This window comes from Chrysoperla carnea, chromosome 3, assembly GCF_905475395.1.
Source record: "Chrysoperla carnea chromosome 3, inChrCarn1.1, whole genome shotgun sequence".
Lineage (NCBI taxonomy): Eukaryota > Metazoa > Arthropoda > Insecta > Neuroptera > Chrysopidae > Chrysoperla > Chrysoperla carnea.
This window is the reverse complement of record NC_058339.1, coordinates 8,463,729-8,489,867: the sequence shown is the minus strand read 5'-3', so window position 1 is coordinate 8,489,867 and position 26,139 is coordinate 8,463,729. Positions and strand designations below refer to the sequence as shown.

General features: G+C 28.9%; 1 protein-coding gene across 6 annotated transcripts in view; it reads left to right on the top strand.

The window, feature by feature from the left end:
- LOC123296929 (syntaxin-1A) overlaps positions 1–26,139 on the top strand; it is a 138,071-nt gene that overhangs the window by 15,447 nt on the left and 96,485 nt on the right. For all 6 annotated transcript variants that reach the window (XM_044878640.1, XM_044878644.1, XM_044878641.1 and 3 more), the window contains exon 3: positions 12,645–12,744. In XM_044878640.1, coding sequence (XP_044734575.1) covers positions 12,645–12,744 — 100 coding nt within the window. The remainder of the gene's footprint in view (positions 1–12,644; positions 12,745–26,139) is intronic.

Below are 26,139 nucleotides of genomic sequence, written 5' to 3'. Positions count from 1 at the left end.
TGGCGCTAGCCAATCAACTTCCATCTGTTGACTAGTGCTACTGATACTACAATTTGACAGATACTGTGAACAGTATAAATTGTAAATACACGAAAGTATCATTGTGCAGTCCGCCACCAAATTAGCAAAGAGTAACATTCATAATAAGAGTAATCACTAGCTAATTCTTACTGATGATGACTGATCTGATCTAGGAAATTGGGGCAAAAATCGAAATTTATTTCGATATATCCTAGAGTTCTCATTTATTATCTTCGATAATATTTATGCATAAAAATTAATTTATAGCAATAAATTATTTCTACGTAAATGAGAGGGGATAGTCCCATATATTGGTTTCTCATGGTCTTGATCTAGAATTATAAATCTTGTAATTTTTAATAGATGTATAATATTGATGATAATTATTGTTAGTGCATTATTTCACATTACCACAACTCATAATTTTCCCATTATGTAAATTTTAATTACTATTATTATTATTTTACATTTATTTATAATTTTTGTCACACATGACTGAATTAAAAAATTATACATATCTATATTAACAATTGTCGTAATTACTTTTTTCTGTTCAAGTTTTTTATATTTGTTTTTATTGAAAACTTTTCTCACAAGAGTAGATATTAAAAAAATTTTATGAATCGGGAACTTGTGATAGATTTTAACATCATGAAAAACGTAGTCTCCTATTTTTGAGTTTTGGAAATTTGAGATATTTAGCATTCTAATTCTGACACGTATTTTTATTTGTTTGTAGTGCTGGAACATATTAAAAAAAATTGCAAAAAGTATATAAGGTAATTTTGACCCATAAAGTACAAAAATCGGATGCATTTGTTGACTCGTCGAATAGTTTTTGAGATACGGACTAAAATCGATCAAAATATTGCGATATCTCAGAAACGCTACATCCAATCATTAAACTAACCTGATTTTTATACTTTTTGGATCAAAATTACCCCATCCACCGAGTTTCATCAAATTCCAAAACAAAAATTTTTTTCCCGATTTTCTCGATTTTTGTAAAGGGGTACTTAAAAAAATTGCAAAAAATCGAAAAATTTTTGTTTATCTCCAATTTCGATAAAACTCAGTTTATAAGGTAATTTTGACCCAAAAAGTACAAAAATCGGGTGTATTTGTTGACTGGTCGAATAGTTTTTGAGATACGGACTAAAATCGATCCAAATATGGCGATATCTCAGAAACTCTACATCCAATCATTAAACTAACCTGATTTTTATACTTTTTGGATCAAAATTAACCCATCCACCGAGTTTCATCAAATTCCAAAACAAAAATTTGTTCTCGATTTTCTCGATTTTTTCAAAGGGGTACTTAAAAAAAATGCAAAAAATCGAAAAAAATTTTGTATCGCCAATTTCGATAAAACTTAGTTTATAAGGTAATTTTGACCCAAAAAGAACAAAAATCGGGTGCATTTGTTGACTGGTCGAATATTTTTCTGATTTTTATACTTTTGGGATCAAAACTATCCCATCCACCGAGTTTCCGAAACAATATTCCTAAACAAAAGTTTCATCAAATTTCAAAACAGCTTCTATTATTTATATAGATTTGTTCATATTTGACATAGTTGAGTTATATATAACGGACTTATATTTATATTCGTTCATTTTCACATGCACATTTTAAAACAATGTTTGGAATTTTTAATCAAATATATGTATGTACTATGTTTTAATTATTCAACCTCCACTAAACTATAAACTCCCCATACATCATCAGATTCATATAATATGTACAATGAAATGAATTTACAACTGAAAGAAATATGCTTTCATGATTTATTTTTGTTTTTATGGGAAAATTGTACACTGAGGGATGGATAAATTATACATTTTCATGCCATTTCAAATATATTTTATTGGACATGTTGATATAGGCTTTTTAGTCTACAGTGCAAAGAGGGGGTATGGTTTCGTGAATAACCCTCTTACGAAACTTCGTGAGTGACTTCATTTCAGTGTAACCTACAATGTTTACATTTACGAAAACTTTGAAATGGGTTCGTTTTCAAAAGACGGAAAACATGTCAATTAAATCCTATTGAAATAAATTGGCAGTGCATAGTAGGTGTGGTACTGAAGTCGTGTGAGTGCGACCCCTGTAGTCTACACGACTAACTTCCCAAAGGGAGAAAAAACACTAAAAGATAGGTTTTGTTAGCCTTCATAGATTATTCTTCGAACATGTACTGCAACTTATGCTGGAACGATCATTATCTCCATAGATAAATTATGTGTTTTATCCACTTTTCAGATTTCATTATTCAGTTTTTTCCAGTTTTTTTTATTGCCATTAAAAAAACGGCTCAACTAATTCTGGTGAAAACTCTTTCAGTTCTTAAATACGCGATTACGCGTCGAATAAGCCCAGTCACGGGTTAATGTCATAACTGGTTCGCGAGATAATCGAGGCGAAAGAATCCGAACGAACATACGCACATACGTACACACACACTCACAGACATCACATTGAAAAGGTTTGATTCGGATATTGTGGCCTTGAAATCGCAGAAATGTATAAAACTGGAGATTTTAAAAATCGGCCCCATTACATTAAATTCCTCTGGGAGGTTAAAAATATAAACAACCGTTTGCTTTTTTCTTGAATGCAAGATAAATGAATATAATAAGAGAGAACAAGTGAACACAAACAATTGACTGAGTTACTTGTTGAAATACCATGCATAGTCAGTGTTGATTTCTTAATCACATTACACATGCAGACATGTGACACACACATAACTGTTAATCAAGTATAGTACATATTATAAAATTTCCGCCTAATTGGCGCCCTCACGGGTGAACAGTGATGTTTACGAAAAAATGTTCCAAACAAAAGTTGTTTAGTTTTTGATAAGGAACATTTTTTACATTTAAACTTTTGTTCTATCTCTAACGGTTTACAAGATGGGTCCTACGGACCCAAGACCCAATTGACCTATGATGCTCATTTACGAACTTTTTACGTCCTGAGTACGCTGTAAAAATTTCAGCTCGATATCTTTTTTCGTTTTTGAGTTATTGTGTCCACAGACGGACGGACGGATGGACGGACAACCGGAAATGGACTGATTAGGTGATTTTATGAACACCTATGACAAAATTTTTTTCCTAGCATCATTATTTTTAAGCGTTACAAACTTGGGACTAAACTTAATATACTATGTATATTTCATATATACATGGTATAATAATACTGGCCTACAAACATATAAGGCCATTTGGCGTAACCTCAACTCCCAACATGTCCGATAAATGAGGGTATGCAAATTTATTAACAACCGGCTAATTTGTACGTACAGAAATGTTTAAGGAATACTAGTAAAATTTGAATGCTAATACTGGCCTACAAATTTCATTAGCCGTTTTCTCAGATCTACGTCTTAAATATGTCAATTATACGACTATATGTTTTGTTATAAACACTTGTATTAAACCACTAGTTTTAGTGGTAAATGAGTTGGTAACATTGAATTTTCGTCATATATTTTCTTCACTGGTACGAAGGACTAATAACCAGCTGGTGACATATAAATCCACTTAAATTTTAAAATATAGTACTTGTTGATTTTCCAGTTTATAATTGCCGTTCTACTTTATTTGTCGGTCAGTGTATATTTGAAATATGTTGAATGTTTTTATACCATGTATATATGAAATATACATAGTATTATAAGTTTAGTCCCAAGTTTGTAACGCCTAAAAATATTGATGCTACAAAAAAATTCCATTTCCGGTTGTCCGTCCGTACGTCCGTCTGTGGTCGCGATTACTCAAAAACGAAAAGAGATATCAAGCTGAAATTTTTACAGCGTGCTTAGGACGTAAAAAGTGAGGTCAAGTTCGTAAATGAGCAACATGGGTCAATTGGGTCATGGGTCCGTAGTACCCATCTTGTAAACCGTTAGAGATAGAATAAAAGTATAATGTAAAAAATGTTCCTTACAAAAAAATAAACAACTTTTGTCTGAAACATTTTTTTGTAAAGATTATTGTTTACCCGTGACAGCGCAAATTAGTTCAGAACATAATTGATATGTTATATAATATATATAACACATAGTATCAATTATTTGCATAGCAACAACATTGTTTATTTCAAACATATACGTCACTTATAAGATTGTATTATTTGTTTGTGTATCCGTCTGTGGACACGATAACTCAAAAACGAAAAAAGATATCGAGCTGAAATTTTTACAGCGTACTCAGGACGTAAAGAGTGAGGTCAACTTCGTAAATGAGCATCATAGGTCAATTGGGACTTGGGTCCGTAGGACCCATCTTGTAAACCGTTAGAGATAGAACAAAAGTTTAAATGTAAAAAATGTTCCTTATCAAAAATTAAACAACTTTAGTTTGAAACATTTTTTCGTAAACATCACTGTTTACCCGTGAGGGCGACAATTAGGGCGGAAATTTTATAATATGTACTATACTTGATTATCAGTTATGTATGTGTCACATGTTGGTATATGTAATGTGATAAAGAAATCAACACTGACTATACATGGTATTTCAACAATTAACTCAGTCAATTGTTTGTTTTCACTTGTTTTCATGTAAAATTATTGTATTCATATTTAAATGAATTTTAACATTTGGGATCTTTCACGTTGAAATACTTTATTTATATTTTTTCCGCGTGTACGTATCGAAAAATAAAGTAGTAGCATGTAAACATTGGATCTAAAAAGTGATCATAAATATCGAAATCTACTTTAACACTTGGTTCGTCTAAAAAGTAGTCATCATAAGGATGATATAGATAATCGTTATTATTTCCCCGGCTTTAGGTCTCTAATTGTCGCTTATTTGTTTGAGATCACCGTAGCGAGAATTAATATGGCACGATTGTTAGATGAACGAATTTTGAAACAGTCTTCGAAAATGCTTGCCAAATAAAATTTATGCTTTCTAAATGCACAAAGTCATGTTTTCTTAGGATCATCTTTAAATCATGTGCATGCGCTCTCATTAATGCCCTTTATAATTTTAGAGCATATTATTACATTTACGCCATACGATTTGCCTAGTTGACTAAAAAATAGCCGGACTACTATAATGAAAAATAAATTTAAAATGTGTAGTAAAAAATCGGTGCAGATTTCTGTTTAAAAAAGATAAGACCATATTTTTCTCTATACATCTCGAACTTTATATTCTTCTACCACCAGTTAGCGGAATGTATAACCTTACTTTATGTATAAAAATGATCTGTCTAATTAATATGTAGTTTTCCCCTCTTACACTCGGTCATGAAAAGTGAAATCGTTGAGATAAGTGAGACTTTGAAGTAGTAATATTAATCTATTTATCTGTGATAACTGTCTTGTTACAAGTTTGAAGGTGGCCTTTTTATTCCAAGTGAGTGATTTAAACTGATTCTTTAAAATGTTAATTTTCTTGTTTTTGAAGTTAAATACGATTTTATTCAAATTGTGCCAGAAATGAGATTTTGATTTTATTTTAAATTTTTAAATGATGTTTGACACAAATAATACTTATTTAGTATACTTTCGTAATGGATTAAATTTAAAAACTAAAGAGCCTAAATGGCCGAGCGGTCTAAGGCGTGTGTATTAGACTGTTTGTCCATTTAGACTTAGGTTGCGGGCTCGAATCCAGGCAGCGGCAGTGTGAACAATTATGATTAATGAGGGCGATAGAATTGATCACATTGTCGTCGCTTGGATAAGAACGAAGTAACCGACTCCACCCACATCAAAATGTAATTGTAAATATGTTTGTAATTAAATAAATAAAGGTTAACAAATAATGATGTGGGTGGCCTCTGTTATAGGCGTATATGTCAGAGAAACGGAGGTTAAACCCCATTATTATTATATTATTATTATTAAATTTAAAAACTGTTTATGGAAACTTCGTGAGTGGCTTCTGTTTGGCGAGTTAAATTAGGACAGAAAATAACTTGCCATATTCCAATAATTTTTAACGATATTTATTCATAATAAAAATTATTTATTGAAGATATACAATATTATGGCACCAAAAATCGACCATTTAAATTTTTATTTTTGTGATATAAACCAATGTCACCACTTTCACAATTTATGACGAATCTAACGACACCTCTTAATTTAAAGCCCATCAAGCTGTTAAAAATGTATACATATTTAATATACACTCGAAAAGTATAATCTTCTTTCTGGCAAAATCGGATAAAAATACATATTTATAATTTAAATAAAAGAGAATTCTTTATTTATGGGTTGGTTAATTATTGTGGTTGAACCATGTTTACAAAAAAGGGCTTAAATTATAAAAACAGTAAAACAAATTGTTTTTATTATTTATAAGAACAATTATGTACTTACTTACTAACCTACAGATAATTATATTGCTAATGAACAATATGAATAATGCTAGTATGAATTGGAAAATTAACAAAATGAAAAATGTCGCTTCTACATGCAAACTCATTAAATTTACCTGTATATACATACTGTGCAAAGTAATGTGTAATAAAGACGTGTTGTTTTCGAATTCGAAAAGATTTTCACTAAAAGGAATTTGTTTGAAAATTTGGAAAAATCGAAGCTTTACAATGAAACTGTCTTTAGTTTTTCATAATAATTGAAAGCTAAATGCAACAAAAAATGTAGTTTCCTTTTAAGACCTTGTATACATTTATCGGCATACCTGTCTCAAATAAATCTGTACGGGTATACTTGTACAGGCTTTCACAGATATCGCAATGTTTGATTCGATTTTAGTCCGTATCTCAAAAACTATTCGACCAGTCAATAAATTCACCTGATTTTTGTACTTTTTGGGTCAAAATTACTTTATATTACTATGGTATATATAAAAATTTTACTCTTTACTTCCGTCTAATTTTTCCAAGTTCTACCAGAAGCTAGAAAAAAGCACTCAGAAAATTTGAAACGTAAGCCTCAATTATTTTCTTACACTCATTTTTTTGGGAACGTCCTTAAATATATGATGTAAAAAGGCGAAAACTGAATAAACTTATAATGTCAATGCAGAAAAAAATAATTATCATAAATAACATAGAAATTAAAGAGGAACATGTTAAACTATATAGAGGTTATTTGGATGGTGTGTTCATACCAGATTTTTTGTTATTGACATCTGATTTAATGAGCGTATTTTATTTCATTTGCACACATACAAGTAGTATAGCATACTTGCTTTCAATAATAATAATAATAATAATATTGATTTTTTTTTTTGGACTGTGTAGTTTTTTTTAATTTGTTATTATACTCACGAACATTTCACTAAGTGTTTTTCTAGATTACATTTTTCCTCTTTTACGTAAACCAATAAATCCTTTGTTGTTCGTTCCATGTTTTATTATTGGTTATTTTATTTTCTTAAATTGAAAAACAGCTTTAATTTTAAAGGAGGTTTTTCATTTTCTCTTATTTATTTTGTGTGGTAGCTATAAATAGCGTTTGTCAAAATTGGGTAAATTTGGATGAGTAAAATTAAAATTTTTAAAGTTAAAAAATTCGATTTTTTTGATAACACAGGCAAATTTGATCCGATCTGATTGTAATTTTTTTTGAAACCCACTAATTTTGGGTCATTCTTTTCAGCCGTGATGTCAGTTTTTCGATAGCTATCATTTATGTGCCTAATCCCGGGACCAGAATTTATATTCTTGAAACCTATTAGAGCTAGGTTAATTTTGAGCACAAATTTGAAAAGTATGACCCAAATTTAGTAGGATTACATACTTGACTTATCAAAATTGGATAAAATTTGGATTTGATAGAGCAATATTACAATTTTCGGATTCTGATGACGTCATAAAGTAAAAAAATTCAATTTGTTTGATAATACAGGCAAATTTGATCCGATCTGATTGGAATTTTGTTTGAAACCCACTAATTTTGGGTCATTCTTTTCAGCTGTGATGTCAGTTTTTCGATAGCTGTCATTTATGTGCTTAATCTCGGAACCAGGACTTCATATTCTTGAAACCTATTAGAGCTAGGTTAATTTTGATCACAAATTTGAAAAGTATGACCCAAAGTTAGTAGGATTACATACTTGGTTTATAAAAATTGGATAAAATTTGGATTTGATAGAGCAATATTAAAATTTTCGGATTCCGATGACGTCATAAAGTTAAAAATATTCAATTTTTTTGATAACACAGGCAAATTTAATCCGATCTTATTGGAATTTTTTTTGAGACCCACTAATTTTGGGTCATTCTTTTCAGCTGTGTTGTCAGTTTTTCGATAGCTATCATTTATGTGCCTAATACCGGGACCAGGACTTCATATTCTTGAAACCTATTAGAGCTAGGTTAATTTTGACCACAAACTTGAAAAGTATGACCCAAATTTAGTTAAATTACATACTTGGTTTATTAAAATTGGATAAAGTTTGGATGTGATAGACCCGAAATTAAATTTTAGGATATGGATGAAATTTTTTTTTCAAATTTTTCGTCTGTGACATTAGAAATCTATAAGCTGTGTTACTTGCATTGATTTAAAAAGTACGCCACTTTTTGCGAGCTAATATCTTTAAAACAAATTATATTGATAATTCATCTCAATTTTAAATAATGCACTTTAAGCATATCTTTTGTTTAAACAGAAGAAGTGCATACTCATTTTTCCGATGATTACACAATGCATTCCTATGACTTCATGTACAATATTAATATTCTTTAATACTCTCTTCAAAGGCATTCAACAACACATATCAAGTGAAATAACACATGATTAAGAATATTATTTATTGTATTAAATTTAAAAAAAAAAAAAAAAATTCATTCAAAAAAGTACGAATTATTTTCGGAAAAACTTGGTATGACTTGGGTTCATTTGAATAAATAATATTATATATCCTTGTCTGAATATACACGGTGGTCCATTTTAAAATAAAGAAATATCTAGAAGGAAATTTCAATTAGTCGATCGTAACGATTAAAATGGTCCACTCTGTATGTTTCTATTACAGCTAAAAGTATATTTTCAATTATTGACAAATATTTTTAATTTAATTGTTACTCAACAAACGTTAATTTCTTTAAAACATCAGGTTGTAAACCAGGATCCATCTTATTATCCGCTGTGAAAATATTCAATTCATTTTTGATTTTAAATTTATGACAAATACAATAAAACCCATCTTTATTAATTTGTAAATGAAATCAACGACGATTACATACATTACATACTTCAAAATTCAACTTCTTTTGAGCAATCTCAAAATTTTTTGCATACATTTTAAAATTAATATAATCTTGATAAAGATATAATTCTTCTTGATCTTGTTTTCGTCTTTTCCGGTGATCACACATTAATGATCGATTACGATCACGCTCTTTACGACCTGTCACCGTACAACGTCGTGGCATTTTATTGCTAAAATTACAATTAATTAATAAATAACTTTAAAATTATAATAACTATAATTAAAATTTTTTCATTACTTGTATTAATATCACTTAATTTTTTAAGTTACTCTACTGTAGAACTGCAAAAATTAATTGTTTATGTTTTGTTATCACGTTTTTTGTATTTTTCATTATGATGTTTTTTAAACTTGAAAGAATCTACAGATGGCCACTTAATTAAAATTAATATTAAATGTAGCCAATAATATATTAGTATCAGACGTAGCTCACAGATGGTGTCACTGTCTTTGCGCATATATATAGATTGTATATATACATACATGTGATAAATAAAAAATACTGTTGTTTTTTATTATTTATTATTTATATAATTTTTTCTAAAAATAATGATTGATAACACATCTAGACATAAATATGGAACTACAACATTTCATTTCATGTCTAAATCTTTTGTATTTTTTTTGTAAAGTTTACCACCAAAAAGTTACATTTTAACCTAGTAGACAATAATTTCATTAAGAAAATGAGTAAACAAACAATTTTCACGATAACTAATATAAAAGTATCTATATTTTTGGCATAATTTTAAACTTGACTCATTTTGACATTGATATAAAATTTTCAAACGTTTTCCAACCCTTCTTTTTTTTTGTTAGATTTGGAATAACTTGTGGAAACCACAAAGCGTAAACCATTTTTTTTTCCATTTACATTGAATGATTTTAGTTTGTATATTAAATACCTACAGTATTAAAATTTTAATTTAAATCAGTTACAAAAAAAAAGAAGATATATATTACTTTGGGTTTAAATATATGAAATGAAAATGAACATATAATATCATAAATAATGTAAATGTTGACCCAATTTCGTACGTATATATATATAGAGTAGAGTAGAGTAGAGCAGTGTAGACTGTAGTGTAGAGGAGGCCTTTATCTAAAATATATACCTACTACTGTAATATTTATATGTTAATAATCTATTTGTCCATATCTGTGGAGTTTGCTTTATGCATATTATATGTGTTTTATACAAAATGTTCGATTTACATCTAGGCATGTAAATATTATGAGTATGACAGAATACATGCGTTAAACAATGCATCTAAGTGAGAGGTATTATACAACGTGTTCTGTTATTAACTGCAGAAACCTAACTTCTCAAAAAATTCTGAGAAAATAATAATAATTATAAGTAAACAACTTATCATTGGACCTAAGCAAACAAACCACACCCATTGTCACATAGTTTGTTTGTTTACGTACAATAATTTAATGTTTTTGCAAAATAATATAATCCAATCAAATCATGTTATAATTTTTAAAAATCCCTACCTCAGTTGAATATTATTTTAAAAAATTTACTAATATCTTCTGATTATCGTTGGCTACTGGTTATCGAATGATAGTCTGTGAATAATCAAATTTATCAATTTTTGTCATACCTGTAGCTCCCAAATTAGGGCTCAGATCCAAATTTGGAAAAGAGTTTTTTTGTTGCTCTTGATGAGCTTATTTTGGGAAGTTATGTTTCTGCAGTTAATAACAGAACACGTTGTCTACATGTGTTGAAGCTTCGATAAGCGTCGATATAGTAAAATGCTTGGAGAGTGGGAGTTTCTTAGTTGAATAGATGAACTACAACAGATAAGCCACGATACAAGTTTGCAATATCATATAACACCTATAATACCTCTTACTTAGAAGCATTGTTTAACGCATGTACTCTGTCATACTTGTGATATTTATATGCCTAGATGTAAATCGAACATTCTGTATACATATTTTTTATCAAATAAAAAATATTCATTCGTTTAGAAGTATTGTTAGCTTTTTAATATTATATTTGACTAAAAGGTGGATGTAAGAAAATGGAGTATATAGTTTTGATACTATTTTTGTGGATATTAAAACTTGTCCTGATGATAGCTGGTTGTTACCAAACCCACATTTTACTGGGAATTTAAACACTATTTGTTGAAATAAAATGATATAAAAAAATTAATTATAAATTGGCAGTACATCGCAAAAAAAGTCCGATTAGCCTTCATAGATTATTCTTCGAACATGTACTGCAGCTTATGCTGGAACGATTATTATCTCCATAGAAAAATTATGTGTTTTATTCACTTTTCAGATTCTATTTATTCAGTTTTTTCCAGTTTTTTTTATTACCATTAAAAAACGACTCAACTAATTCTGCTGAAAACTCCTTTCAATTCTTAAATACGCGATTACGCCCAGTCACGTGTTAATATCATAACTGTTTCGCGAGATAATCGAGGTGAAAGAATCCGAACCAACATACGTACATACGCACACACACACACACACACACACACACACACACACACACACACACACACACACACACACACACACACACACACACACACACACACAGATATCACATAGAAAATTGCTGCCTTGATACCGCGGAAATATGTAAAATTGGAGATTTTCAAAAGCGGCCTCATTACATTAACTTCCTCTGGGAAGTTAAAAAGAATCAAAATAATTTCAACTAAATTCTAACGAATTGAAAAATATGGGCTACTGACATCCCGTTAAAGGTTTTTCGGCTCGTAAAATTTCTGGACACTTAGAGTTAGTTAAACGTGACCAATTTATTTATCAGAAATACGATGTGCCTTGCGTTACACTTTGCAAAAGCAAAAATTTTTCACCTCAGAAATTATTTTTGAAAAGTGAATAGTAAAGATGAAGTTAACGTAGTCCTAATACATAATTAAATAGTTTTTATTATTAAATTCATGGAATATTGTATGACGTAGAACAAATTATCATACTTAAAAATACATATTTGATTCATTATCAATTTACCTTTTCAAAGAATCAAATCAATTAAAATGACGCATGTTTATGTATTGTCTAAAGAAAGTCGTCAAGGTCTGCCGTATTTTTCACATAACAGCATCGTTTCAGAATGAATTTAGACATTTTAAGAACATTTTTGCAATGTATGTTAAAAGGATTGAAATCTATGCGAAAAATGAATTGGATAGGATGAAAAGCCGAATTTTTATAACACAGTCGAATTTCAGGATAATTAATAGTGAATTAATCTATACAGAAGGTCTATCTAGAGTACTTTCTCCTGTATTAATTTAGTAACAATTTAAAAAAAATTAAGTTTAATGAAAATTTTATAAAAAAAAAATCAATTTGCCAACATAATAAAAATATATTATTAAAATAATAATTATTTTCTTTTGTTAATAGGTGGAGGAGATACGTGAGATGATAGACAAGATACAGGCAAATGTCGAAGAAGTCAAAAAGAAACATAGCGCCATCTTGTCTGCGCCGCAAAGTGATGAAAGTAAGTTTTTTATTTAAATAATAATTCTTTATTCCGATTTATGTTGACAGTAACAATAAAGAGAAAATGCACTTGCCTTAGAACCAATAGGATAAAAAAATTTTTAAGGGAACATAAAATGAAAATTTTTGAAATGAAAACTGCTTTAGTCGCATTGAACGATTTTATTATAACAGTTTTTTAGTAGGAAGCGACATGCATACCTCGGGAGTCGGGACATACAAACCCTGTTGAAAAAAAAAAACGTTGTCACTATTCGATAGAACACGTCACCAAAGAAAATAATGCAGAGATAAATTGTCCCAAAACCGCGTGCGGAGCGTTCCGGAAACGGAATCTTTTTTTTCTGTTTTTCACAACGAAAGAAATCTATTTAAAAAAAGAAAAGCATTTTCCCAACATTTTTCGAATTGATAATCAAAGAAATTGAAAATAATGTCACCATTAACACGACATTTATTTTCTACCTTAGATATGACCTTTCTTTGTGTATGCCATAGATAAAATAATAGTAATAGTACTATTACAATATCTTTGGTGTATGCATTTCAGTTGAACTGATTCAATTTTCTTGCTTTTAGTTGTACATTTAATTTTTGATATTGAGTTTTCGATTTATATCAAATAAATAACTTTCTAAAAAATTCAAGTAACTTTTAACCGATAGTAAAAATTCGATGTAACGTCTTCTGGTTTGATGTTTGACATCATTATTTTTATGAGTTCAGTTTTAATGACAACAGGTCACAGTTAGTGTTGTATTTTATTGAATCCCATATAGAACATGTAATAAATAAGTCATAGGTCACCGACCACTAAACTCTACACATTGATATTTTTTTTATTCAGTAATAAAAATTCTGTTTAAATTTCTTTGGAAGATATTTAGTCACTTGATTCTTCAACTATTAATCAATCTTAAATTGATTAATAATTTATTTATTTAATCTCATATAGAACAACTTAAACTGTACAAAATGTTGAAAATAACTGCATTATTTTTTTTTATACCATGTATATGAAATATACAAAGGTATACTAAGTTTAGTCCTAAGTTTGTAACACTTAAAAGTGATACTATGAACAAAATTTTGGTATAGTTGTTCATAAAATCACTTAATTAGTCCATTTCCGGCTGTCTGTCTGTCTGTCTGCCTGGCTAGGGAACGAAAAGAGATGTCAAGCTGAAATTTTTACAGCGTGCTTAGGACATAAAAAGTGAGGTCGAGTTCGTAAATGAGCAGCATAGGTCAATTGGGTCTTGGGTTCGTAGGACTCATCTTGCTTTAAAAACTATGAATTTTAAAGTTATTTTAATTTCCGTTAATGGTATGAATGGTATGATTTTTTTAAAAAGTAAAATTGAATAGAGATAGGTTAAATTGAACGAATTAACGTATTTAAATTTCATTTTTGTAACTGTGCTGTGAAAACTACTAAAGAATTATTTTCGTTCAATCCATGTTAATACCTTCTATAAGGTCGATAATAGATATTCCTTTTCAATTCTGATTCACGAATATCTTAATATATATATTTCTTGTGTTCGTGTGTATGTGACTGAACTCCTCCTAGACGGCTGGACCGATTTTGATGAAATTTTTTGTGTGAGTTCAAGGGGATTCGAGGATGGTTTAGATTTACAATTTGGTCCAGTACAACTGTTTTTGAGGGCTCCGTACCAAAAAAATGAAATTTCATTAAATGGTGGGAGCGCATATAAATCATATCACATTATGTATACTATGTGTACTATGTATTTTTAATAGTATTCAGGTATTGTCAATAGGCATTTATTAGAGCCATATGCGAGCGCAGCGAGCTCTACTATCAAAGGTCAGGCCACTCCAATAAATAGGAGTTAAATTGGGGTTTAGCGGGATGGGTTTAGCGGACAGGCTAAACGTAGTATAGGTATTCATGAATTGGAGTTACGTGTTTACGGGACAACGTCCGTCGGGGCCGCTAGTATTATCATATATTTTTTTTTGGTACCTTATACTTTACATTATTCTTAAATTAAATTAATACTTTTCAATCGTTCTATATATTTTAAGGTAAAAACGAAATACGTGTCAACAAATTATTCAAAAGATTGATTGATTGATTATTTTCCAATAACTCAAATTTTAACAAGTGTCTATGTATGTATATAATATTGAATTATTTTTAATTTAAGTATTTCCTTCTATTTTGTATATTATGTAACACTTATGATTTGTAAGTAAATAGGTCGATCTTTTAAATCATCATGACATCTAATTGTCATCTTCTATTCATGTATTATGTTTTTTTAATTAAGATTTTAGCGCCATAGTGCCACAAATATCAACCATCATCTCGCTAAAAATGATTTTTGTTTAAAAAAGTTTTGTATTCGCACCGTGCGCGAGTTTCGTTTCCATGACAACGATATACTACTTTAATTATAGAATTGAATTGTATGGATGCATATATAATTGTATGGATTGCATTGAAGACTTACATTGAAAATTTAATATTATTGTCTCACAAATTTAAATAAATAATTATGATAATTTACATTCGAAAAATAATATTTGTGCTATTTGATTTCTTATTTTCACAATTTTTAATGCATTAAGTTTAATTAATTAGTGTTTTTCAATAATTTTAATTTGACATTTTCTATAATATTAACATGTAAAGAACTGCAAATTAGTCATAACAGCCCCCTTTATCACCAAAATTTTCACTGGAAGCGCTGGCATCGATTTTATTATCCCTACCATGACTACGCACACAACGAATACCTGAATAGAATGAATAAAATATACAAAAGAATTCACAGATTACAAATGTTATTTAGGTATAGTGTGCAATGTTGTATATTCAGACTAAAATTTCTGCTTCTTTGTATTTTGTGTATAAAATAGGTATAAATAGTGTAGTTACACCTGTGAAAAATTGATTCTACTATTTGTGACCATCTATAAAATGAAAATCTCGTGTAAGAACACCTTTTAAGTAGGTCAAGAAAGTAATAGACAAAAACCTTCAAAATTACAGTTGTTTATTGACAAATAAATACAGTAAAAAGTGTTGACAAGTCAATATATAAACACGTTACAACAAATTCACCTGTACTGTACCTTATATTATATTGTTTACAGTTGAGAGAATGCTTATTTCAATTTTCTTCTACTCTTTCACTCTAAATGGAAAATGAACAAGCAAGTAGTAGTTTATTAGGAACATCATACGTTTATACGTTTACAGTGGGAAATGTTGAAAACAATTATTATGTATCTCGGTTTTTACTCGGGAAAACTGTACAGCCTTATGTATTATTGTGTCGGAGGTTTTCCCGTCGTAAGCTTGGTTAAATGTATAAAATAATACCAGTCATTTCAAGTAACTTATATATATTTACTTTAAAGAAAATCTTTTATAAAAAATAATTCTTGAAATTAGGATAATACTGTTATCGTCTTTTTTTGAGTATAGAACAGAGCTAGCGTCATAGGGAACAAATTTAGTTACTTCATGCTAAATGGTTTTTAAAATAGTATCTAAATACTATTTGCTGGCTGGAATGATGAGCGGTCCTTTAAATATTTATTAATATTATACCATGTGTGTTTGTACCATCTAGGCATATACATATCTGTAGTATGACAGAGTACATCCGTTTAGTAATGCATCTAAGCGAGAGGTATTATATACATGTATTGAACATTAGTTGGAAGACGCTTGGGGAGTGGGAGTTTTTTAGTTACAGATAACTCGTAAGTTCATCAAAACTCCCACTCTCTGCATGCATACAACAGAAGATCTGTCGTATCGTATCTGTAGTCTTACGATACATGTATATAATACCTCTCGCTTAGATGCATTACTAAACGGGTGTATTCTGTCATACTACAGATATGTATATGCTTAGATAGTACAAACACACATGGTATAAATTCATAAAATAGTAATTTATATATATAAGAATGGAAGGTGACTGATCGATCAACGCACAGCTGAAATCGCTGGATCTAGAAGCCTGAAATTTTTTACACACGTTTCTTAAGTAACGTAAGTGAGTACGAAGAAGGGATTATTGGAAATTCCTCCCCTAAGGGGCTCAAAAGGGAAGGAAATTGGAGATAAAAAAAGTTTTTCGATTTTTTGCAATTTTTTTAAGGGGGTACCCCTTTCAAAAATCGAGAAAATCGGAAAAAAAAAATTTGTTTTGGAATTTGATGAAACTCGGTGGATGGGGTAATTTTGATCCAAAAAGTATAAAAATCAGTTTATTTTATTGATTGGATGCAAAGTTTCTGGGATATCGCAATATTTTGATAGATTTTAGTCCGTATCTCAAAAACTATTCGACCAGTCAACAAATGCACCCAATTTTTGTACTTTTTGGGTCAAAAATACCTTATATACTGAATTTTATCGAAATTGGAGATACCAAAATTTTTTCGATTTTTTGCAATTTTTTTAAGGTGTACGTACCCCTTTGGAAAAATCGAGAAAATCGGGGAACAATAATGGGGTCATTTTGATCCAAAAAGTATAAAAATCAGGTTAGTTTAATGATTCTAAAGAAAGTTTGCAAACGTCGAAAGAATTGAGAACGAAACGAAGAATCTTGTAAATAAATGATTGAGCCTAAAAGAAGGGTATATTATAGACCATAATGTAGCGAAATTTCCATGATTCTTTTGTTTTTCCTTTTTTGAAAATTATTGATAATACGTGAAAAATGGCAGAAAGTTTGTAAATGTTGAAAGAATTGAAAATTGAAATGTCTTTGTAAATTTTAAACTCAGTTTAAAACTTTTGACACTTGAAAACTTTCCCTTATTTTTTGTTTTTGTATTGTTAAATTTCTTAAAATCTCTGTGTTATTCCTCAAAAAGACAATGATTCTAGATTCGAGATCATTTTGTTACACGTTTCTTGAAACATACATTTATATTAAGAAGGAGGTTTTGTTGTTGGTACGTTAAATTAATTGTTTGCGAACAGTAGATTTTCATGCATTGCACAGCATAATTCAATGAGATGAATAGGTAGGTGGGACTCTGAATATACGTATATGAACACTCACAAAACGTCCTTATATCAGAAGTTCTAAAACTATTTACATACAATTGTTGAATGTATTACCTAAACTACGAGATATTATTTGTATAAAAAATAAAAATATATTTTTTAAACTTGGGTAGTTTATTATCTATGTTATATAATTAAATTGTGTAACTTTAATTGAATTTATAATTTAACCTTTATTAAATTTAATTTAATTTAATACTTAACTTTTTATTTATTTATCGTATGTTATATTTGTCGAAATACCACGCTTTACGTAAAAAAAAGTCCACTCACTACTTAAATGAAGTTGATAAAATGATTGGATGCAGAGTTTTTGAGACATTGCAATATTTGGATCGATTTTAGTCCGTATCTCAAAAACTATTCGACCAGTCAACAAATGACCCGATTTTTGTAATTTGTGGGTCGAAATTACCTTATAAACTGAGTTTTATCGAAATTGGAGTTAAACAAAATTTTTCGATTTTTTTGAATTTTTTTTAAGAGGTACCCCTTTGAAAAAATCGAGAAAATCGGAAAAAACATTTTTGTTTTGGAATTTGACGAAACTTGGTTTATAGGGTAATTTTGATCCAAAAAGTAATAAAATCGGGTTAATTTAATGATTGGATGCAGAGTTTTTGAGATATCGCAATATTTGGATCGATTTTAGTCCGTAACTCAAAAACTATTCGACCAGTCAACAAATGCACCCGATTTTTGTAATTTTTGGGTCAAAATTACCTTATAAACTGAGTTTTATCGCAATTGGAGATAAACAAAATTTTTCGATTTTTTGAATTTTTTTTAAGGGGTACGTACCCCTTTGAAAAAATTGAGATAATCGGAAAAAAAATTTTTGTTTTGGAATTTGACGAAACTTGGTTTATGGGGTAAATTTGATCCAAAAAGTATAAAAATCGGGTTAATTTAATGATTGGATGCAGAGTTTTTGAGATATCGCAATATTTGGATCGATTTTAGTCCGTAAATCAAATACTATTCGGCCAGTCAACAAATGCATTTTGGGTCAAAATTACCTTATTAACTGAGTTTTATCGAAATTGGAGATAAAAAAAATTTATGCCGTATAAATAATTAATTTATTTATAAAGAAATTTCTCCCACTCTGAGTGATGAGCAAGTGAAAATTCGGATTCAGCGGGCCAAAATACGTCGAAATTCACTCCTTGTTTGGTAGGATCTGTTGATAACCCACTCAGAAACTACACTATATTGACTGCTTAAAGTCATTAGTAATTTTCCCAATAGAATACTGTCTTCGAAATGTTCTGCTCATGTACCTTATATTGAAATGAATTGTCAACAATAAAATTTTACAAATTTTCACAAATATATAGAAAAATATAAAATAACATTAAAAAGAAAAGTTTGAAAAGCGTATTGTAAAAACAAATAATAAAAATTTTCAAATTTATGAAGTCAATTTAAACATAAAACAAGTGAAAACAAACAATTGACTGAGTTAATTATTGAAATACCATATATCGACTGTGTTGATTACTTTGTCATATTACACACACATATATAACTGATATAGCCATAACATACTATACAGTTTGCGCATAATTTGCGCTATCACGGGTCAACAGTGATGTTTACAAAAAAATGTTTCAAACTAAAGTTGTTTATTTTTTTTTAAAGAAACATTTTTCACATTTAAACTTTTGTTCTATCTCTAACGGTTAACAAGATGGGTTCTTATTGACGAACTTGACCTCACTTTTTACGTCTTCAGCACGCTATACAAATTTCAGATTGACATCACATCTTTAATTTTTGAGTAATCGTGATGACAGACGGACAGATGACAGACGACAGACAGATAGACAACCGGACTATGGACTAGAAATGGACTAATTAGGTAATTTTATGAACACCTATACCAAAATTCTGTACCAAAAAATAGCATCAATTTTGTTAAGCGTTACAAACTTGGGACTAAACTTAATATACTATGTATATTTTATATATACATGGTATAAAAAGTGAATAATGAATAATTTAAAAAAAAAAAATTAAAAAGTTATATGATGATATATAAATATACTGTTTTGTTATATAATTGTAAGATATGATTCTCTCTGGTCTATATGTCTCTCAACAGTGAACCAGTGAACTATATAACTCTGTACTTTTCTAATTTAACTTGAACTTAGTATTTTAGTACATTTAAATCGTGGTAAAGCGCCTAAAGCTGAAAAGATTTATATCACATTTATAGTTGAATATATATTATAAATTAAGAGAAGAATTTCATTTATTTTTATACAGATTATAACATTTTAATTCATAAATTTTAAATAAAAATGGTTTTTCAAAAATTTTAATTTAAAATGGATAGATTATAACCAGAGTATTAAAATGAAAAAGGCACTTAAAAACTTTTCTTATAAAAGTCGTGTACCTATACCGAAGTACCTGACTTTATAGCAAACATATATTCAATGTTTATGAACCACAACGAAAATAAATTTTTGATACAAGTGAAGATAATAACTAATAGAATATATTACTTAAATACCCTGTCTTTATTTGAGGTCGAGATAACTTTTTACGATTGTTAAATTACACTAAAAATGCTCTGATAGATAAATATTATACTAGCTAAAAGTATAACTTTGTAATGGCTCGCGAATGGTCTCAAATAAAATAGATATTTATAATATAAAATTAAACTTCAATTATTGACAAAAAATTTTTATTTAATTGTTCCTCAACACACGTTAATTTGTTTAAAACATCAGGTTGTAAACCAGGGTCCATGTTATTATCCGCTGTGAAAATATTCAATTCATTTTTGATTTTAAAATGACATATACAACAAAACCCATCTTTAATAATCTGTAAATCAAACCAACTACGAGGACATACATTACATACTTCAAAATTCAAATTCTTTTGAGCAATCTCAAAATTTTCTGCATACATTTAAAAATTAATATAATCTTGATAAAGATATAATTCTTCATGATCTTGCGATGATCACGCATTAATGATCGATTACGATCACGCTCTTTAGGACCCGTCAACGTACGACGTCGTGGCATTTTATTGCTAAAATTACAATTAATTAATAAATAACTTTAAAATTATAATAACTATAATTAAAATTTTTTCATTACTTGTATTAATATCACTTAATTTTTTAAGTTATTCTACTGTAGAACTGCAAAAATTAATTGTTTATGTTTTGTTATCACGTTTTTTGTATTTTGCATTATGCAGTTTTTTAATACTTGACAGAATCTACAGATGGATGATAATTTTTTTTCCCGTAAACATCACTGTTTGTTTACACGTGGGGTCGTAAATTAGGGAAAAACTTTAGTGTCCATTTTCTCCAAACCTATAAAAGGTAGAGATTTGAAATTTTGCAGGTAGCTTAAACAAGTTGTTTAGAAAATACTAGGAAAATTTTCGAAACCCAAATATTTGTGTTGATTTTGTATACCCTTCTAATTTATAAAAAATAATGCAAGCATTGATATTCAACACTTTCTATACAGAGTATTTCATCAATTAACTCAATCATTTATTTGTTTTCACTTGTTCATAATATTTTGATAACAATAAACAAATTGAATTAAATTGTATAGTAAACATTTATATAAAAGTGATTGTAATTAAATATGTAAATTATATTTTCATTGCTAATCGGTGAATTCAAATTCAATTCATACATATACCTACCTATGTGGTATGTATGCAATTATTATTATTTACTGAATAAATTGGTGGCTTTGTTTATATTGATGGCTGTATAGGTACTTTATTGTATCACGTGTGTGCTTAATTAATGATATATGACATGACACAATATATGTCATTCGACACAATGTTTAAAATCGATTCTATTGTAGCTTTTGCAGGGAATTAACTGGCTGTTATTTGTATTCATTCAACGAAACAGAGTGTAGTAGTTTCATGTGTGTCTGTCTATAACCCATATATATATTATAAATGTGAAAGTAAGCATATTTGTTTGTTTGTTTGTTGATACCCACCCGCTTCACTGGGCTTAAAAGTAAAAACCATCGCTTTATATAGCCTCCACCCTCTCTTGATATACACAGTTTTCAAGTCATAATAATTCATCGAGTATATCAGAATAGTTGGCCATAATTTGTTTGACATTTACTATTTTAAATTTTGTATAAATCTTTATTTTATGGTTCAAAATGAATATAGAACAATCTTTTAAAACTCCTGATATTCTGTGGAACTCAATTTTTTCATAATTTATTGTAGTTTACATTCTTCACGTTTAAAAGTATCATATAAGCTCTGAAGAGAGTACTTTTTCAAACTTTTTGTATATACAAGAAAAAAAAAACAATTTCTTTGTTTTATAATTAATTATCATGAATACCATTCGTTAACAATTGATAGAAATTCAGGCGTGAAATTACTCCACGTAACTTCTCATTCTTTTTAAGTGCTGAAAACATTTTATTTAAAACAAGTGAAAATAAATAATTGACTGAGTTAATGGTTGAAATACCCTGTATAGATAATGTCAAGTACCTTGCATTTCATAAAATAGATAAGTCTAAAAAAACAAAAAGATTCATGTAAAATTAAATGATACCCTTTTGACCGCTTTTTTGAAATTCTAATAACTTCCTTCTTATTACCCGACAGATTTGACATGAAATTAGAATAAAGAGACTAAATATTTGAAGCTACCTTCATATTTTGTATAGTTTTGGAGAAAGTGGAAACTTATATTCTAGCCTAATTTGCGCCCTCACGGGTTTACGAAAAAACTTTTCAAACAAAAGTTGTTTATTTTTTCATAGGGAAATCTTTTTATCCTTAAACTTTTATTGTATCTCTTACGATATACAAGACAAGGTCCTACAGGACAAGACCTTACATTGCTTATTTATGAACTCAAACTTATTTTTTACGTCTTGAACATGCTTTAAAAATTTCAACTTGATATCTCTTATCATTTTTAATTATGGGCTAATTATATGACTTGCTGATCACTTATTCCAAAATTTTGCACACTTGGGATTAAAATTATTCTACCTTGATGTATATTTCATATATACAGGGTATAACAATATAATATATAATAGTAATAAATGAAAATTATACCATGAACAATGAAATGGTTTTTTTTCTAGCAGCAAATGAATGAAAATAACATTTTTTTTCTGTTTTTCTTCTCTTTTTTTGCGTGTATATATATAAAAGAAATGATCTTGACATTTTTCACTTTTTCTTTTTATCCTACAGTTTACCCCATGTGAACGCTTAAAATTAGTAGAGGACAGAAGAGTCAGTAGCAACAGCTTGATTTATACATGACTCCCTAGAGATATAGTTACTGAGGTATGCGATACGATACGTTCACCATCATATTGCTTGCCATACTCTTTTCATTCATTTTAGTTTTTGTTCTATTTTATTTTCAGAGCATGTAAAAGCTGGTCCATATACACTAATTCCATGTTCAACCTTGGTGCACCCTTGAAAAACTTTTTTGAATAATTGTGGAAATAATTATTATGTTTTTCTGTGATAATAAATTTTGAAATATCGTATTGACATCAAAATTTTTTTCAAAATTTATCTCCTATTTTGTATACATTTCTAAGGCTTTCTTTGTGAAGTTGCCAGATATTTTATGGATCCAAATTTTACTGAATAAATTTTATAAATTGGATTACATTTGAATACGTCTCCCATCAATTCTTGTTGTTGAATGTTTATGCAAAATTTGAAGTAGATTGGATTAAGGAATCACGTTTTTCCATACAAACTTTGCCCCCGTTTTTCATCCCCGTAGGAAAATTTCGGCAAATCCTTTCTTATTGAACTCCTACATCATACAAAGAATACGCCCTCCAAGTTTCAGGTCTTTACATTCAGTGGTTTAGGTTTTGCGTTGATCTGTTAGTCAGTCATTCAGGGCAAAACATTTTATATGTATAGATAAATTTTTAAGTATTTTTAATTTAATTGTTTTTCATACTTCCAAGACCTATATCTGTGTATGGTTTGCAACAATAATGAAACAACATTTCCGTTAAATATTATATGTCTATGTGAGCTAACATTATTTGTTCCTTTCTAAGCATTAAAATCCCTTCAATTTCATTTTAGAATGTATTGTCCTCTCAAAGACGACACCTCACTATCTAGGATATTAAGTATCAATAAAACATAACTTTTAACTAGATTTTAGAAAACAAATGTTATTACCAACATTGATAACATATTTTGTTTTTAGTGGTATTTTAAATTTCAGCTTAGAAAATGATTATTGACTATCAGTTGACACTTATATAAACTCATTAAAAATAAACTTATTGATACCTATCTAGAATCTATGATGACGATATACAGCAAAACATTTTTCAACTATATGAACAAACAAAAAATAAAAGGTTGAAAATAATTTCCCTGTGTCAATTGTCTGTTGAAGAGGATACAGTCTCGATATTTTTATTTTTTTTCGTTAAAATAGCTTTATTATATATTTGACCTTTGATATTTCTTTATAAACAGAATGATTTAAAAAAAAATATATAGTCATGGGGACTGTCGGCGGAAGTGAAAGCATAACTTTGGAAAAACTGTGTTTTTTAAATTTAATTATAGTATAAATAATTAAAATTTCTTATTTTGTAAAAAAAATTTGAACAAATCATAAATTTAATTTTTTTCAAATTTTATATCAAACGCCATCTATGAACAGTTATCAGAATTTACCAAAGATTAGAATCAGTTAATTGTACAGCTTTAATTATTATTACATAGGTGTCGTTTCTTCGATTGAAAAAAGTTTTATTTTCCTAGGATCTGTTGTTATATAATAGTCAGCATGTTGCTGATGATGATGACGTAGAATTACTGACTCAAATCCATAATTAGCCTACCAAAAATTGATAACGCGCTTATAGAACTAACTTTTCAATTCAAAAATGTGTATCCTATATTTTGAAAACGTATGGCCCTGTTAAATTAAGTATTTATTTGCCATTTTTTTTACTACTTTCCATTAACATCAAGCTCGACGAATTCAAATATGGATTTCAAAAAAGGAACTTTTACACAATCTATTACATATAAATATAGACATATATAGTTAGTTTGACGTTTACAGCGGATTAAATAATCATTTATTTTTATATCCGTAAATCCCGTATTAAGTGATTAATACAGATTTTTTTTAAAGTTATGTAATTTTTTTAATGATTTTAATCATTTGATTAAAAAAAAAAACGTCGCAATGCGTAAACACCACCGTTCACTATAAATATCTGTTTAAAAAAATTTTTCCAAACCATTTCTGTGTAAATAAATAAATAATATTCGTTTATGTAATATATTGACGGATGCGCACAAAGATCATTTTAAACAGTACGTTAATAAAGCGTTAAATAAGGCACGGTATCTATTACCCTCAGAATTCAGACCAATAACCACATTTACACATTACGTATTAGTAATAATTCTACTTTGCTATCTATATTTGTAACTAGGTTAGGTTACGTTAGAGTGGCTGTCTTGGGGTGGGACACTCTTAGACCATAGGGTCCGTTGTGATACCGAAAAAGAGTTGGCCCATCACCGGCCACTACTCCATGAACCATTTGGAGCTGTTTGAGATCAGCTGGAGAACTTTGACGACGACGGACTTGTGTATACTAAATTTTATTTTCGACAACTTTTATAATTACAAAAACTGCAGTTTGACTAAAACTATTGAGTCATCGCATTAAAAATCTGTACAGGAACTTTTTTCTAATCCATTCCATCAATCTGTTCTTCTATTGATCTTGTTTTGAGACACTTTATATTAATATTCAAATATTTCTTGTTTCATATTTATGTAACATTTTGGGATAGAGTAACTGACCTCAGAGGTTTCAAAATATACACACACACACACACACACACACACTTCTACGTTGTCTGATATATAGTATAATATAGCTTATAAACATTTTGATGGTGTGTCCAATTTATTGTACTATCGGGATTATCTGCTTTTGTTATTCTTACCTAGATTAGGGTTGAAATATAATTAATGATTTGTTTGCATAAAAACTTATACAAGTTAATATAGGTACGCTGAATGGACTACCAAAGGCTAAATACTTCCTGCTTATTCTCAGTAATTTTTCTCTATGGCTTTATTATTATATAATTCACAAACTTAGCACGTTATTTTCTTATACTGCCGCAAACACTAATTTGGAAATGAGTAAAATCTGTTGATCATATTTTGCAAATTAAATTAATTAATTCTTACGAACAAAATGGTAATAATTATTTACAGAAGTGCAAAATTAACAATACGGTTTT